The sequence below is a fragment of the Cuculus canorus genome, chromosome 14, assembly GCF_017976375.1.
Source record: "Cuculus canorus isolate bCucCan1 chromosome 14, bCucCan1.pri, whole genome shotgun sequence".
In the NCBI taxonomy this organism is placed as follows: domain Eukaryota; kingdom Metazoa; phylum Chordata; class Aves; order Cuculiformes; family Cuculidae; genus Cuculus; species Cuculus canorus.
Window position 1 is genome coordinate 1,319,822 of NC_071414.1, and position 17,090 is coordinate 1,336,911.

Sequence of the window (17,090 nt, forward strand, 5' to 3'; positions counted from 1 at the left end):
TCCCCGCGCCCCCCCCGCTCGGCCGCTGGAGCAGGGGCCGCAACACGTGGGTGAGGCGGGGGCGCAGGAGCGGCGGCCGTGTCGCTGTCCACTGCCGAGGTGCTGAACAAGAGCCGGCACGGCTGTAGCGGCCGTGTCGCTGTCCACAACCCAGGTGCTGAACGGGAGCCAGCACGGCTTTAGCGTCCGCCCCCGCCTCCTCCCGCGCGGCAGCTGGAGTCGGAGAAAGCGGATCCGCCGAGTCCCGGTCCCTCCTCCTTCCTCCTCCTCCTCCTTCTTCTTCTCCTCCCCGGAGCCAGCCTCTCGGGCAGGCGGTGAGCATGGACCGGGCGGCGGCTGCGGGTCCGGAGGCGGCGGGCGGCTGCTGCTCGCCGCTCGCATGAAGCGCCCGGGCGGCGGGGAGTGAGGCCGGGGCAGGGCCGGGCGAGGCGGCTCCGGTAGGTCCCCACGGCCCCCCCGCCCCGGCCATGGCGGCGGCTGCTCGGCGGAGCCGCGGCGGGGCGGTGGTGCCGGGCCTGCTGCTGCTGTTGGGGCTGTGCAGCGGGCGGGCGGCGGGCGGGCAGCTCCGTTACTCGGTGCGGGAGGAGCTGCCGCTCGGCGCTTTCGTGGGCAGCGTGGCGGGCGACCTGGGCATGGATCCGCGGCGACTGGCGGCGAGGGGAGCGCGGCTGACCTCGGGCAGCGGCCGGCAGTACCTGGAGCTGGACCTGGGCCGTGGGGCGCTGCTGGTGCGGGAGCGCATGGACCGCGAGAGGCTCTGTGAGCTGAGCCCCACTTGTTTCCTCAACCTGGAGTTGGTCATCGAGCAGCCCATCGAGGTGCACAACGTGGAGGTGGAGGTGCTGGACATCAATGACAACGCGCCGCGCTTCCCTCGGCAGGATTACCGGCTGGAGATCAGTGAGTCTGCCGTACCCGGGGCCCGCTTCCACATAGAAAGTGCACAGGACCCCGATGTGGGCACCAACTCTGTGCAGAGCTACCAGCTCAGCCCCAGCCGCCACTTTGCCCTGGACCTTAAAGGCTTCCAGAGTGGCAGCAAGCTCCTGGAGCTGGTGCTGCAGCAGCCACTGGATCGGGAGCAGAGTGCCCTGCAGGAGCTGGTGCTCACTGCTGTGGATGGTGGGGATCCCCCCAAGTCTGGTACGGCACAGATCTCGGTGCGAGTTGTGGATACCAATGACAATCCACCTGCCTTTGACCGCTCCACATACACTGTGAGCCTTCTGGAGAATGCCCCGCTTGGCACGCTGGTGGTCAAACTCAATGCCTCAGACCCTGATGAGGGCTCCAACGGGGATGTGATCTACTCTTTCAGCAGTTACACCCCACAGAAGGTGAGGCAACTCTTTAGTGTAGACCCACACTCAGGGGAGGTGCGAGTTAATGGTACCTTGGACTATGAAGAGGCATCCTCCTATGAGATCTATGTGCAAGCCACTGATCAGGGCCCTGTCTCTATGGCTGGGTATTGCAAAGTGCTGGTCAATATTGTGGATGCCAATGATAATGTTCCTGAGGTGGTCCTGACCTCTCTGTACAGCCCAGTGCCAGAGGATGCAAGGACAGGAACTGTGGTGGCCCTGATGAGTGTCACTGACCAGGACTCGGGGCTGAACAAGCAGGTTAGTTTGCGTATTCCCCCTGGCCTCCCCTTCACACTCAACTCCTTCAAGAACTCCTACACCTTGATCACCCAGGGCAAACTGGACCATGAGAAAGCAGCAGCATACAACATAACGGTTACGGCTACTGACTCTGGGAGTCCCCCTCTCTCCTCCCAGAAGGTGATCCATGTGGAGATTTCTGACATAAATGACAATCCTCCACACTTTGAGGAACCTGAGTACTCTGTTTACATTCCTGAGAACAACCCCATTGGAGCCTTGCTGTGCACCATCAAAGCCACTGACCCAGATGTTGCCGAAAATGCCTATGTATCCTATTCTCTACTAGACGGGGAGATCGAAGGGCTACCTGTTGCCTCCTACGTCTCTATTAAATCAGATAGTGGTGAAATGTATGCTGTTAGGTCCTTTGACTATGAGACACTAAGGGAGTTCCAGGTGGTTGTCCAGGCTCAGGATGCCGGAGCCCCACCACTGAGCAGCACTGCCACTGTCCACATCTATGTGGTGGATGAGAATGACCATGCTCCACAGATTCTGTATCCTACCTCAACCAACACTTCAGCAGCCCTGGAGATGATCCCACGCTCGGCATATGCTGGATATTTGGTAACGAAAATTATAGCCATTGATGGAGACTCGGGACAAAATGCTTGGTTGTTCTTCCACCTGGTGCAAAGCTCAGATCCAGGTTTGTTCAGGATAGAACTCCATACTGGGGAGATTAGGACTACTCGCAAACTGGGGGAGGACAGCACATCTACTTTCAACCTGACAGTGGAGGTGAGAGACAATGGAGAGCCACCGATGTCCTCATCAGTAGCCATCACTGTTGCTGTGGTGGACAGAGTTTCCAAAATCATCCCTGATCCAAGAAGGCATGTTAGAAGTCCGAGCAATTACTCAGAGATGACTCTTTATCTCATTATCGCTTTGAGCGCCATCTCCTTCGTTTTCCTTTTCACAATCATTGGGCTCACCGTTATCAAGTGCTACAGATACAGTCTGTATGGGGACTCCTGCTGTGCAGGGTTCTGTAGGGTCAGAGAACGGTGCCCTGCTGAAATGTACAAGCAGGCCAACAACAACATCGATGCTAGGTTGCCCTACGGTTTAAAAGTACAACCCCATTTCATTGAAGTGAGGGGCAATGGGTCTCTCACTAAGACCTACTGCTATAAGGCGTGCCTGACTGCAGGATCAGGAAGTGACACTTTTATGTTTTACAATACCTGTGGCCCAACAGGAACTACTGGTCCCTCTGCAGTTGTGACTGAGAGGCATCTGACAGGACAGAGTGGGCAGAGTGCACAAAACCTGATCATACTTAACAATGACTCCATTACTCCTAATGAGGTGAGGCTACGCTGATGAATTGGCAGCACAGTGCTCGGAGCAGATCTGTTCTTAAGCAGAGGTTCAAACTGGAAAACTGAGAATAAGTGTATTCCCTTTTGGGCTCATTGACCCACAGCTATGAAATAAGGTTCTAGTGAATCTAATCTGTGCAATGCATTTAATTTCTAGGTAAATACTGGGGCTTTCAGGGTCCATTTGGTAAGTTCAGTGTATGTGTCTGTTTGCAGTGTGTGCTGTACAGACAATTGCCTCCTTCCCTGTTCTCTTACAGATCTGAAATTGCCTGCTGCCGCAGAGTGCTAGGGAATGACCCGTGATCATCACATCTTAAGGTTAAAATTAATATTGCAAGGGCAAAAAAAAAATGATTAGCCCGGTAATTAGTAGATTACTTTGTGGCAGTTATAGATGTTTACTTCATTGTTTTCATTCCTAGGCCAAGCTGTTGAATTTAGTTCATTGCAGTAATATGCTTTGCTTATTAATGTGGGTATATTTTAGTTGTCTGAAAACTACAATCCCTCCTTTGGTATTGTTTGTTCTACCCAATGCTGCATTTTGTGCTTTTGGGACATTGATATCTTTGTGGAGAGTTACAGCACGCTATCATCATTATTTTACAGTGTGAGAACTTCTCACCTGCTGGGTTGCTATTGAAAATTGTTGAACACCTACGGTTTGACCAGCGATGTGTTAACTTTTTCAATGTTTTCCCACAGTGATGCATTAATGGTTGCTTTATGGCAGCGTACAGGCAGTCTGCAGTTAGCGTGTGGTTTGCCTGCTCTTTACAGTTTCCTTTCTATGTATATTGCAACTAAACCCAGAAGCACTTACAGGAGAGACTGGTTTTGGTTCACCAAAGGAAAAAGTTGCAATTACGGTGTGGTGTTTGTACCCCACGATTGTGGCAGATGTAAGATCAGTTTGTGCATTAATGTGTGCTGTGTGTCTAAACATGAGAAGGCTGGGGGAGTAATTGTGCTGGGGTAGAAAGGAGCCTGACTTGTGTTTTCTTCCAACAGAACTGTAATATATTACTTTGTTTCTTTATACTGATTCACATATAAAGGTGTTAACATCTTTTGCAACTGTTGTTCAGTTGCACAAAGATGCACAGACCTTCATGACTAGCAAGTCTTTTTAGAGAGTAATGATCATCCATTCAAAACTAATCCATTTAAAATCAATTCAGTGTTTTTCTATAAATCACAGTGGAAGGATGTGGGGGAAGTCTTATTTCTTTTTTCTGCACAGTTTTTGTACCTTAAAATCTTACTTGGTGTAACAAAATGCCTGGAATCTGTTTGATATAGGAAGGAACATGAGAACACTGTGTAAATGTGTCTGCTGAAGAATCAGAGAGTGAAATATGCACTTTACATCTGATTTTCTGGGTAATGAAAAGAAGAGTAATAATTGAAAAATGGCTTAACTTTGGATGCAAGATCAGGAGGTAATTAGTTTAACAGACAGATTCTGTCATGTTTTAGGGAACCAACTCCATTGCATGCATTGAATTAACAAGCTTTGAACACCACTGTGGATCAGGCAGTGGCAGCAAAGACAGCCTGAACCTGGAGTACAGAAGTAGAGAGACGTATAGAACAAACTAATGAATGGCTGCTTGTGTGAAGCTATGATCCGAAAGAGGAATCAGGTATTTGAATAGTTCTGTGTCATAGAAGGAGAAGTGAAATTCTGACAAGTTCTTCTTATCACAAGTTGTTTTATTGCATCTCTGCTTCTTAAGTAGTCCTGGGCTGGCACATACTCTGAAGATGTATCAATGCCAGGTGTACATGAGAAAATGGGTGAATGCAATAGCATTCACTAATTACTAGTTCCTAGCTAATTACATATTACAAAATCCTGTCTTTCCCTTGTTTCAAGCTCCGCATATGCACTGGAAATACCATCCATTGCTTGGCAACACCAAATTCTAGGACAATAATCTGTGTTCTACTAGATCTTCAGAGAACTGCATTTCTCTTTTTAGTTGAAATGAACTTTTAATCACTCTTTAAAAGCCCATGCCTTTGTCTGTGAAGCACAGCACAGGCATCATTGTCCTTGTGTTGATTTACAGAGTTAATCTCCGATGCGTTACTTCGGGATAATATGAAGAGGTTTGGGATTTTTTTTAATGTTTTTTTGAAGTTTATCTTCTATGAGTTGTTCAGTGATGAGGATGGGACCAGGAGAATCGGCTTCTATGCATGCATACTGGGCATAGGGTTTCATGGAGGCTGGTACTTTGCAGATGGTGTTTATACAATGAGAGGAAAAAATATTTCAAAACTATTTGGGATTAAGCTCAGTAAAACTTACCTCTGGAAGACTTTGGTCCTTTTCATATTTACTAGTAAGGTCAAAGATGTTAATAATTACTTTATACTAAGTTGTGACTGACTTCACTGGGTCATTAGAAGGATGCAGTGGAAAGGAAAACCTGCTGTACTAAGGTCAGGTCAGGAATTCTTTGTATCTGTTGAAGCACTGATTCCTGTGTGACTGTTCTGACTTGTACTGTCAGTGTCATGATGGTGGAGTGGGAGCTTCTGCATTCACCCTGCTTGCCTGTATGGCCCTTTATAAGGTTATAAGAATATCTCAAACCAAGTGTGTTTTGTATAAGAAGAAATGTGCTAATGCAGCTGCACTGAAAACCCCAGAAGCAGTTATTGCTGGCAGGAGTCTGGTGATAAGGATCGGAACACGGGGTTAAAGTGTATTGCTTGCTCATCTGCTAATAACTACTGCAGAGCAACCAGCCAGGCAGTGAGGGCAAAACAGAGACAGCAAAACACCATGGCATTGCTGGCACTGTGTGAGGGTATGGGCAGCCTGGATTCCTGCCCCTCGGAAGGAGGATGCACACAGCTGTGAAGTGGGGGTGTGAAGATGTGACTTTGCTACTGGGCGCTGCTGCAGTGGTGATCCATCCTTTTCAGGAAGGGTTTCAGTGCTTTAGCCTGGAGTCCCTTTCTTCATATACCTGTAAAGATGCAAATGATGTCTGAGTAGTTAATCTCTGGTTCTTGGTTTGTCTTTTAATCTCTCAGTCATCTTCTTACATTCTATGTGGCTGAGCTCATTCGTTATGTCTTGTGTGTCATGACAGACTTTTCCCTTCAATGCAGGGAATAACAAGCAAACCAGCGCATGTTCTAATAGGAGTTTTCTGCCCCAAAGGGTAGTCTGCCACATTCCTAGTGATGAGTGGGCAGTCTGGATACTCGACAGAACTTAGGTCTTCTGATTATACGTTTGCTTGCACCCTTTTTTGTGTGGTGACACGTGCAGCTGACAAAATATGATGTTTCATGTGCTTTTAATAAATAAATCTGTATGATGCTCTATGCAGACTTTTCAGAAAGTGTGCAGGGTAACAGAGCTGGAGGAGGGTCTGGAGCTATGGGGGTTATGAGTAGTGGCTGAAGGCCCTGGAGCTGTTTAGCCTGGAGAAGAGGAGGCTGAGGGGACACTCCTTGCCCTCTGCAATTCCTGAAAGGAGGTTGTAGTGAGGTGGGTGCTGGGCTCTTCTCCCAAGTAACAAGTGAAAGAGTGACAGGAAATTGTCTCCAGTTGTGCCAGAGGAGGTTTAGACTGGATATTATGAAAAATTTCTCTACTGAAAGAGTGGTGAAGCACTGGCAGAGGCTTCCTGGGGAAGTGATGGAGTCCCTATCTCTGGAGGCACAAACTGTGTGGCTGTGGGACTTTGGGGACATGGTTTAGCAGCCACAGTAGTGTTGGGCAGATGGTTAGACTGGATGAGTTGAGAGGTCTTTTCCAACCTTAATGATTCCATGATTCTGTGGTTCTATGAAAGCTGCACATCAGTGATGGTAAGGCTGAAAAGTTCACTGGATTTTTGTGGCTACTTGCTGTGCTTCTGGATTTTTCTCTGTATTTTGCACTTCAAAACCAGCTTGCTAAACACGCGGAAAAAACTCAAACAGCACTTGAATTGAGCACATCTTGATACCACTTTAAAACACAAGCACGTTTTGAAGTGTCTAAATCTAGCAAACCCACGGCATTGTCTGGAGCCGTCTTTCCAAGAGATTTCTCACAGAGGCTTTAAAGGTATTAATGGTGGAATATCTTACAATCTCAGTTCAAGAACTTAAGCCTTTAAGGAATTCTCCACCCCCACTGACATTGTAAAGGTTAACTAGAAATGTTTGTTCTTTTGTTTAGTGGCAGTGTCTGGACCTGTTCTGCATAGCAGGGACAGTGCTCTCTGCTCCAGGGCACTTGGACTCTTGGCTGGATGTTTACTGCTGTGTCAGCAGAAATTTATATCAATGTTAAGCAGAGGAATTTTCCTTCTCTTTGAACTCATTAAATATAATTTACAGATGAATTTGCCTGTTCCCTTCATCTAATTTTTTTCAGAGTTAGCAATGCCAATGAGCACTGTGAGGAAGAAAATCTTTGGGCTACTCAAGGACACCCTTGTCCAGTTTTCATTCTGTTTGCTTGTGTGATAAACCCATGTTCAGTCTATAAATATTTGTTTTCTACATCAAATTAATTCTAAACATTTAAAGAAGGAAATCAGGAATAGATGGCTCTGTTTCCCCACATCTGTCAGCATCATCTCAATGGAAAATAAGCAGAGCTGCGTGTGGTCAGGAGTTCTGAAAGGCCTTTTAGTATTGCTTCAAAGTGGATGTATTTGATAAATATGCCTTATGTCATTCTGCTGTGCATTTGTGTGGAAATAGCGATCTAGTGGGATGCTTTTAGCAGTCTCATCAGCTGGTAACTGTTTTGTGACTGTTTGATTCACACTTCTCTACCTCAAGCAGGCCCTGTTCTAACACCTGCGGAAGCCAGTGGGAAGCTGGGCATTGATTTTCATGAATACAGGATCAGGGCAACATAAAAAAAATTAGAAATTCTTTCTATCCCAGGGACTAATCCTTACTGTGTTACAGTATTTTTTCTTAAAAAAAAAGAAAAGAGGACTGAGCAAAATGTTTGTAACAATGTCTTTTCAATTAAATTTATTCTCCATGAACCAGTTAGATGATTCTTAAATTAACCCATGCCATGCAATTTGAGAACAACTGCATGAAATTCTGCATGAGCTGTTTTGCTACTAAGGTGGCTTCTTTTTCTTTTATACATTCACTTGGTTTATCAGCCTTTCAAATAGGGTTAGTTGTTTCTGACTGGTCATGTTGGTGCTTGTGGTGTTGGGGTGGCAAGATGTAACCCTTGTGCCTGGGAGAACTGGGAGGAGCAAACTGTTGGTGCAATGTGTTCACCTGGTGCAATGCCCACCACTTCCACAGGCATCTGGGTAGATTTGGACTCATTGCAGATCTGACATTGTGTGCTGTTACTGGTTCAGAAAAAGCAGGTGATGGCTGAAACAGGGAATGAATGATTACTTCTGTGCTGGTTCGTGTGATTTCCCTCACCTTCACTGATGAGTGGTGAGGACAAGACCACTGACATGGCCTGCAAAAGTCTCTGAGGGAAATGGCAAGCTAAAATTACCTTGAGTAGGCTGGCATGTGATTAACAGGGTCTTGCAATGAGCTGGGAGCTAGGGAGGTAAAAGGAACAATAATATCTTCATCAGCATTGTGTGATATATTGAGAGTGTGGGGATGTACAATTGGGAAGCATCTGAACGACTTCAGAGTTTTTATTCCTCTTTACGTTTCCTCTCTGTACTCGTGCTTCCTGGCCAGCTGGTTGCTGGTTAGGGACACAGCTACTCTTCTTCCAGCAAAGCCTGTGACAGGGCTCTGCAGAGGAGAACACTGGCAGCTCCTGTCCCCTAGGACTGTGCTGAAGACGCTGCTTTACTTTGAGATAGGCCGTATTGTGTCATGACACAGTGACTGTGTGCTGAGTGACAACACATGTCAACGTGGCAGTTTTCAGTGGCTGGTCTGGTAAAGGTGGACTCTTCATAGCCGGAGATGTAAGCCAAGCATGCAGGCTGCAAATCTAGTGGTTCTCTAAGGCTCAGGTGTGTTGCTGCATCTGAACTGGGGAAAGACATTACTGAACAGGTTTGCCTCTTCTTCTATGCTGTCACTTCTGTTGTTGATCATGCTTTTTTACTTTTCTCTCTCCAAACTGGCCAATCTCATTTAAAGGTGTATTGAAACAGCTTTTCTCTTGTGACCAGAGAATCTTAAAGAGTTACAGTCTGTAGCAGAACAAAAGGAGAAGCCAGTTATGCTGACGAAATTGGAATTGCACCAGTTTTGCTAGTTGCGGGGTGTTGACTTGTGATAACAACAGTGTGGGACAAACACAAGTCTCTTGCTGAATGCTACTGGTCAAGCAGTGTGGACATGGTAAAACTGGGTGAGAAACAGTCTGGACAAAACCAGAATGCCATCCAACTGCCTGCATCTCCTGTTATACCTGTGAAGATTCCAAAAAGTCCCAGACATTGAAATTTCACAGTTAAAACAAAAAAAACCACAGCCTCTGAAAGACAGCTGTGGCACTAGATCTTTCTATTTCCAGAGTATATTTTCCTGATCCCGTCCCTTCCTTCTTCTGCACCTCTGCAAGAAGCTCTACAGCCCTGCCTAAATCATAAAAGCAAATGTAGAACTGTTTGGGAGTAGCTATGAGATGCCACAGCTCCTGGATATGAACCTTTGAAATTAGCACAGTCTCCTAATTGCTGCTGTTTCTCTTTTGTTGACAGAGTGAGTGTTGGTCCCTGCATGTGGAGTGAATGAATGATGATTTTCTGACTCATGAGTTTCCCCTCCTGTCATTACCCATTTATGATCTGGTGTCTGAAAGTTCCCAGGGCAGCAGAACACAGATTTTTGTCTTCTAGCCAAGAGCTGGAAAGCTCTCAGGTGAAAACCAGAGATCTATGCGCTGTGAGTGAGTGGCCATTCCCCTCTTTTCTCCCTCCTACCCAACTGGTGTCAGACTTTTCCAGCTCTTTGATGTAATCTCACTTTATCTGTGTTGTGGCTGGGACAGTGGTAAGATTCCTCCTCCTCACACTGCCTGTGAGCTGGTACAAATTAGGAACCTGCACCTCTCCCACTGCAAACAAAAGAGCAAAGGTGCTTTCCCCCAACCCTGACAGTTACCCTGCTATAAGGAAAACTCCAGCAGAGGAAAAGCCAAATCTTCTGGTATCGGCACCCTTCACAGATCAAGAAAGGTAAACTCAGGAGAGGGTCTGGTCAGTGTATATTATTTCCTATACCCTTTCATTGACCATTACTATGTGGTTGACTTGAGAGTTGCTTTTATTCATTGCATTTTGGCCCCAGTCCCAGGGAAGTCAGAAAACACTGGAACCATGCATAACGGGCTCCTTGTGAAGCCAACTTTCTGCTAAACTCAGCAGAACCTGTGCATGCCAGAGAAGCGGGGGCTAAATGGGAAGGAAATTGCTAGCAGAGATGTTTAATGTGTGGCTGCAAATAGCAGCCACCTCCCTTTTGTGTAACTCTGACCATAAAGAATACTGGGATGCGCATCATCCCAGAGCATCTCACTCTTGAGTGATGCTGGACCCGGGAAATATGTAATAGAGTAATAATGTAAGCTATAATTGCTTCATTTTTTATTTGAATAAAACCTATTGATCCAGGGAAAAGCATATCCTAAACCTCAAGAGCAAAGATTATTTAAATAATTCAGAACATTCAACACTTTATTTTTCTCTTTCGAGTAATGGGACCAAATTCTTTTCTCATCTGCCTCCAATAGCTTGAAGAGAATTAAACCATTACTGTTATATATTATTTGTGTGTTTGGCACGGTACAAGACACACCACAAATGAGTGTAGTCATTATGTTTCTGGACATAAGTTCTCTCTTTGAATTCAAGTGCCTGAAGTTAAGCATTGGCTGTGGTATCACCTACAGAATAATGATAATGTCTTGAGAATCCTGAGAAATAACCTTGTTAGGTACTTAGGGCTTAATTTTAAAGGACTTGAGCTTACATTCATTGTTGTAGTTGAAAATTATTCTGATGATCCCCTGAGAAAAGAGTTTTTCTGGAGCAATTTTTGATGGACAGAGGATTTCTTAATTATCTCTTTATTTAGCAAGCCTTTCTGCAGCAGGCCAGCACGTGCTGAGGTTTGTTGTTTAAAGGGTATTGCTGGCTATTTTCCCTTTCCATCGTTTGGTATTATGAAAGAGCATTACTGCCTTTGCTAAAAGACTTGCTGCAGTCTGCAAAGCTGATCCAACCCAGTGCAGTCCCCTGCAGCACACCAAATGCCAGCAAAAATCTCACCACAAACAGACCACCCCACATGTCACCTTTGCAGGGGGCTGTGATTTGTACATCCTCATGCAGATGCTATCAGTGCAGAGCTCAAATTTCCTCAGTCTATCAGGTAAAAAATCAATGTGTATTATGATGGATTTATAATGTTTGCTTTCCTATGCTCAGAATGTTGATGAATGTTCGAAATAGCTGTCCCCTAGTTTCCAGCATTAAAAGCCATCCACAGAGTTCATCTCTAGCCAAAGACCTTGGCATGCTAACATATTTGTTACAAAGACAATCTCTGTGAGTGCGTTCAAAAGTTTCTTTAGATTTATAGAAGGATTTGGCACTTTTGAATGCTTACAAAAATTTAATAGCCCCACATGGAAGCGTCTGACAAAATTAGCCAGATGCATATGCTTTTCAGCACACTTCACTTTCATTAACAACAGTATCCTGGGCTTCTTTTTCTACAGCCAAAACACCCTAATCCTGACTGGCGCTACTCCGCATCCCTAAGGGCAGGAATGCAAAGGTACGTATGCAGTGTCCCCACGTGAAAGTGGATTCTGTCCTCTGTGAAAAGGACAAAGCTGTCTGGCTCCTCTGATGCCTTAGGCTGACGATATTTGTACGCTGAGATGGGAAGCACCTGAGTTCTGTTGCTGTCATTTCCAACTGCCAAGTGCTACAGATTCGGTCTGACTGCATCTTATGCTGTTATTATGCTACCATAGATCTGTGCTTTTTTGTGTTTACCTACTGTCTTTTTATACATTAACTGTTAAGGCATAATTGCACAATTATTGAATTATTTAACTGTGATTATACAGTTTGTGTTTACTTCAAAGCTCCCTGTAATCATCTGTGATGATAAGTTTCAATAGACTGTCTGCAGCACTGATGCTTTTTCTGTCCTCTTGTCTCTCATTACCATAAGCTGCTGCTCCTACAGTCAGTTTATTAACCACATATTGCAATCAAGGTGATTAACGCAGTTCAAAGGACATTTTGAAGGGATGAGATGGATTTTCAAAGAAGGAAAAGTGAGGCTGTGTCCAAATCTTTTTAGATGCCTCTGAAAGTCCCCTGCCTAGCAGCACAAGCAGGCTCTGCTATGATTTGGTACTCAGTACACCTGGAAAAGGAGAATAAAATTGGTTTTGTAGAGCCTAAATATAAAAAAAAAAAATACATTTGCTCTCCCTTCCTAAGCAGATTAGAGCACTGGTTATATATTCAGGTGTAATCTGACATGATTAACAAGATTACCTTACAGGTTTAGATGCAATTATAGGACTGCAGTAGTTCCTAGTGGCTCTGCAAAGGGCAGGGTGATGCTTTCCCCAAAACTGCTGCTGCAGTGGGCTGCAGTCATCACTTTTTATCCACAGGGCTGAAGAGTCTTCACAAGGTTGAAGTTCAAAACTCAGATTCAGGCTGTCCATCCCTGAGACTGTTCCTCATGTGGGTGAGGGCACAGCGTATGCCTCCAGCGACTTTGGGCTGCTGTGTAAAAAAGGAACCTAAACCTCAGGACCAGAAGAAAATTAGGAAAGAGCAAGCTTGACTCTGTGACCTGTTGGGCAATCTGGTTTCTTTCTTTTGTGTTCCTACTGTTATTTGGGTTTTTTATATATCCCTGACTGCTTACTGCTAAATGAATGAACACTCTGTGCAGCAGGATCCTGAAGCAAAGATTCTCCTGCCTGCCTGAGCGTCTTATCTACCAGTTCTCAGAGTCAGGTGTGCTCTTGCATATTCCCAGTATGATCCTGTAGATCCACGCTCCCTCACATAGAATTCCATACACAGAATTCAAGGTCTTGCCTGAAGTTATTTGAACAATTAATGAGAAGTCAGAATTTAAAGCAATTCGTCCCATGAGCAGCAGAGCTAATGAAGCCTTTTCTGGCAAATTATATCTGCTCCTTTGTTGTCCTAGATTGGCAACCCCCATCCTTACCTTAAATCTCTGGTTTGGAGCCTGTGTGATCTGCCTGGCTGATGATTTTCATAAATGCTGTTTTTTCCTAAAATTTGTAGAAATTTGGTATCTGTAGGACCTTTGAAGTCTATTGCATTTGGTTGAAATTGCCCATTAAGTTCAACTAGGAGAAGCGGAGAGCAGGGACACAGTTACAGAATCCTCTTTTTCTAGGGAACTACACACAAACATGTGGCTAGTTTTGCTTTAAAGGCAGCAGATTTTTTTTTTTCTTTTTCTTCCATGTAAAGTGCTGGCTAATATCCAAATTCATGCTTTCAAGGCCAAGTGCTCATGTTGCGATGCTGTAAAATGTGCTGTGTTAGCTTCTGCTTTTGAGAAAATGCGTTTCTCATTCTGAATTGCTCACAAGAAGCATGCAGTAACCCAGGACAGTGGGCTCTGTTAAACTAACTCCACCAACTTCTTAATATTTACTTTAATGTTCATACATCGTAAGAGTAAAGATGATGTGTAACTTCCTCATTAGCAACTTGCAGTCAATGAAGGCAGAGTGTCCTGCAGGTATGTATGGTTTATAAATTACGCTACAACTGTGTTTTAGTAAATAATCAAGTTAACTTTTGCAAGTCGAAATAGCTGGTTCTGCAGAGCTCAAGCAGGGTTTGTTAGCATCATGCAGTGCTACGGTGGTAGCATGTACGGTGGTACATGGTGACAAACAGTTATGACCTTGGAAGAGCAGCAAGGGAGTGGAATGTCAGAAAGCCCAAGGCAGAGGGGAGCTGTATGATCTAACTGTGATATGTGCTTCTTCAGTGCTGTACATATGGAGGAGGTAGGAGTCCTACGTGGAGGACCAGGAGGACCTGATCAGCAGTGGCCAACTGTCTCCAGCGCTACTCCAGGTAAGGTGTGAAAATCTAGAATCCATGTGAGGATCTGATGTTAACTGAAGAAGGCCTTCTAATGTTTCCATCTTTGTTTTTCTCTGGCTTCTGTTTGAGTGAAGTTCTTGTAGCTGTGGAATCTCAGTAGAGTGGAATAATAAAACATGAAATGCATCTTTTTCTTTACTTGCTCTCAGATGAGTGCTGGAGATTGAGTCCTCATTCCCAGCTCTCACCCTGCCTTTATAGGTTATTGGTTTGTGTAAGGAAAGGGCTTCAGGTCTGGTGTGTGTGTCCAGGCTGGAAATGCCTGTGCTTTACTCTAGAGGTGGTTTGTCCTTCCATTTCAGGAGAACAGTAAAGGTGGGGTAGGAGCCTATCAGTTCTCCCTTTGTTATTTTTATGAACCTGTTAAGTGTCTTTGAATGTCTCTTTTCATTTTCTGTGGTGAAAAGAGACCTTTTTATTTGTGCTAGCTCTTTTCATTCAGGAGTGCACAGTAACAGAAACTAAACTATTATTTGCTTGTCAAAAGAAATGACCTAAAATACATTTTAGAATGTAGCTTCATTTATTCAGCCACTGACTGGTGACTTCACAGCTGTCAATAAGAGGTGGGAAAAGGTCCTCATTGAGTTAAGGAAAAATAATTGCCTGTACTTTTGCAGTGCAGGCAATAAAATATTCTCACTTTTAATGTTGGAGCAGGAATAATAAAGAGGTGCAGTGGAGCAGTCAGTCACTAGTGCGATCAGCGTTTGCAGCCGTGTCCAAATGAAGCTGTCAACTTAGCGGATGCCCTGTATAGGGTTGTGAGCCCTGTGTGACAGCTCTGTGAGCACCGAGTCCCCCAGAAATTCAAATGAGGAGAGATGGTTATATCACAGAGGCAGGTCAAAGGCCAACAAGTGGGGTCTCCAGCAGAAAAGATGAAAGAGCTGCTTTATTTAATACTTCTTAGGTCAAAACTTGCCCTTGGCTTAAATGGGAATTTTACCTGGGTAAAGGGCTGAGGAGAAATTTCAGTATTTGCAATAACAGTTACAACATATCCATGAATCAGTGCTGCCCAGCAAAACCTACATTGGTGTTGCAGAAGGATTGTCTGTAGAAAGAGATTTGGAAATCAATATAACAGGCCCCTAGGCTATAATTACCTGGTTTCTGTGTGCTTTTCCTTCTGTTGCAGGCTTTGCAGGAAGACACAGCTTGCACATGCTAGGAAGGGTGCGTAACTGTTGAGCTTGCATTTGAAAATGTCACCTGAAGGACACTCCAACCTTTACCAAGGGTCCCCTCAGGCTTTCAGCTGCACTAATCATCCTTGACTGAGCCTTCAGTGTATCACCTTAGACAGAGTTCACTATGGATGCAAATGTTCACCCAGACATTTTCTTGCTGATAATGCAGATTTCAAAGTGCCTAAACATAAACACGAAGCTGTAGGATGGTCCTATCTTCTGAGGTCCATTGGCACTTGGGTCCCAGAGCCCTGGTCCACTATCTGGACTCCTCCCTGCTACTCTTTTTGGGTCTTAGTGTTTCAGGGTCACTTTGGAAACCAGAACATCTCTTTGAGGAGTAGTACTAACCCTTGGCTCTTATTGCTCTTCCCCTCCATGACCATGGAACGAGGCATTTGTGCAATGAAAGTGTCCCTGTCACACAAGCTGCTCTGTATGTTGATGGCTATGTAGGGTGGAGAAAACTGTAAGGCATAGTGGGAGGAGCTGGCAGGAGGCCCTGTGGAACTGGGCAGCTGGAAAGGTGACAGTCCAAGTGCCAAGGTTCTTTAGTCTGGCCCTTTTACTGAGCACTGCAGATTATTGTTTCACTGTGTTTTTTATTTCATAGAATCACAGAATCATGGAATGGGTTGGGTTGGAAGGGACCTCAATGCCTATCCAGTTCCAAGCTCTGCCATGGGCAGGGACACCTCCTACTGGATCAGGCTGGTCAAAGCCCCAGAAATGTCCAACCTGGCCTTGAACACCTCCAGGGATGGGGCAGCCACAGCTTCTCCTGGTAACTTGAGCCAGGGCCTCCCCACCCTCACAGGAAAACATTTCCTCCTAAGATCTCATATAAATCTCCTCTCTTTCATCTTAAATCCCTTCCCTCTAGATAAAAATTTCTAGCTAATATATTTAAACAAATTGTAAGAAATATCTTCAGTGAGAGGAAATTTTTCTGCCATAAAGGAAAATATGACCTTTCAAATTGCAGTATGGAATATCCACAACAGTTACAGCTGTCCTCTAAACCAATTTCTCTGAATCAGGTTCCTTGTAAATGAATATTTTTTTCTGCACAATGAAAACTGATTTGTTTTGTCTTTGTCCGCTCCCAACAGATTGGTAAACCTGACATAACATTAATTAGTCCTTTCTTAGTGGATTTCAGGTAATATTCTTCTCCACTCTTTGTAATCAAAAGCTGCAGATATCCCTGATCCTGAATAGTAAATGTGACTCATAGAGAAATCTGTTAAAATTAATGATTGTGTTAATTTTCACAGCATCACATTTTCAACAATTTACTAGCACTGGTTTAGAATCCTATCTGTGGTTTCCCCCAAATATCTCTTTCAAAGCTTCTTTCTTTTTCTGGCTTAGATTTAGGACCTGTAACATTTTCCATCAGGTTAACATGCATGACTGATGCTTTTCAGAAGAGATTCAGCTCATTGTTGTCAGTGGCAGTCAAAGGAGCCAACAAAAGCATTTGCTCCTGACATATAATTTGTGTATGAATAGAGTGCTTCTCGGTCCAGATGAACTCCTAGATAAGCTATTTGTTATCTCTGTTATCATCAGCATTACTGTGGCAGCTGCAGGTCTCCACTTCTGATTACTAGAAACCATTTCCAAGCCTGTTCTGTGCACATGTGTTCCATGCAGTTGTTTTAGTCAATTGGTTAATCCCAATGAATTTGTCACCAAACCATTCATTTAATTTAAAGGTCCACAAAAGCCTCGGGTAAGATATCTCACAGAGACAGACGCACAGAGTTAATGAATGAGAGC

The 17,090-nt window shown here is 44.7% G+C and overlaps 1 protein-coding gene across 4 annotated transcripts in view; it reads left to right on the plus strand.

The window, feature by feature from the left end:
- LOC104065539 (protocadherin alpha-C2-like) overlaps positions 1-17,090 on the plus strand; it is an 87,463-nt gene that overhangs the window by 33,178 nt on the left and 37,195 nt on the right. For 2 of the 4 annotated variants that reach the window (XM_054080033.1, XM_009568026.2), the window contains exons 1-3: positions 449-2,984; positions 11,703-11,761; positions 13,994-14,082. In XM_054080033.1, coding sequence (XP_053936008.1) covers positions 468-2,984; positions 11,703-11,761; positions 13,994-14,082 — 2,665 coding nt within the window. In that variant the 5' untranslated portion in view covers positions 449-467. Of the gene's footprint in view, positions 1-448; positions 2,985-11,702; positions 11,762-13,993; positions 14,083-17,090 lie in introns of those variants that run through there. The other 2 variants (XM_054080035.1, XM_054080034.1) reach the window with 2 other exon arrangements.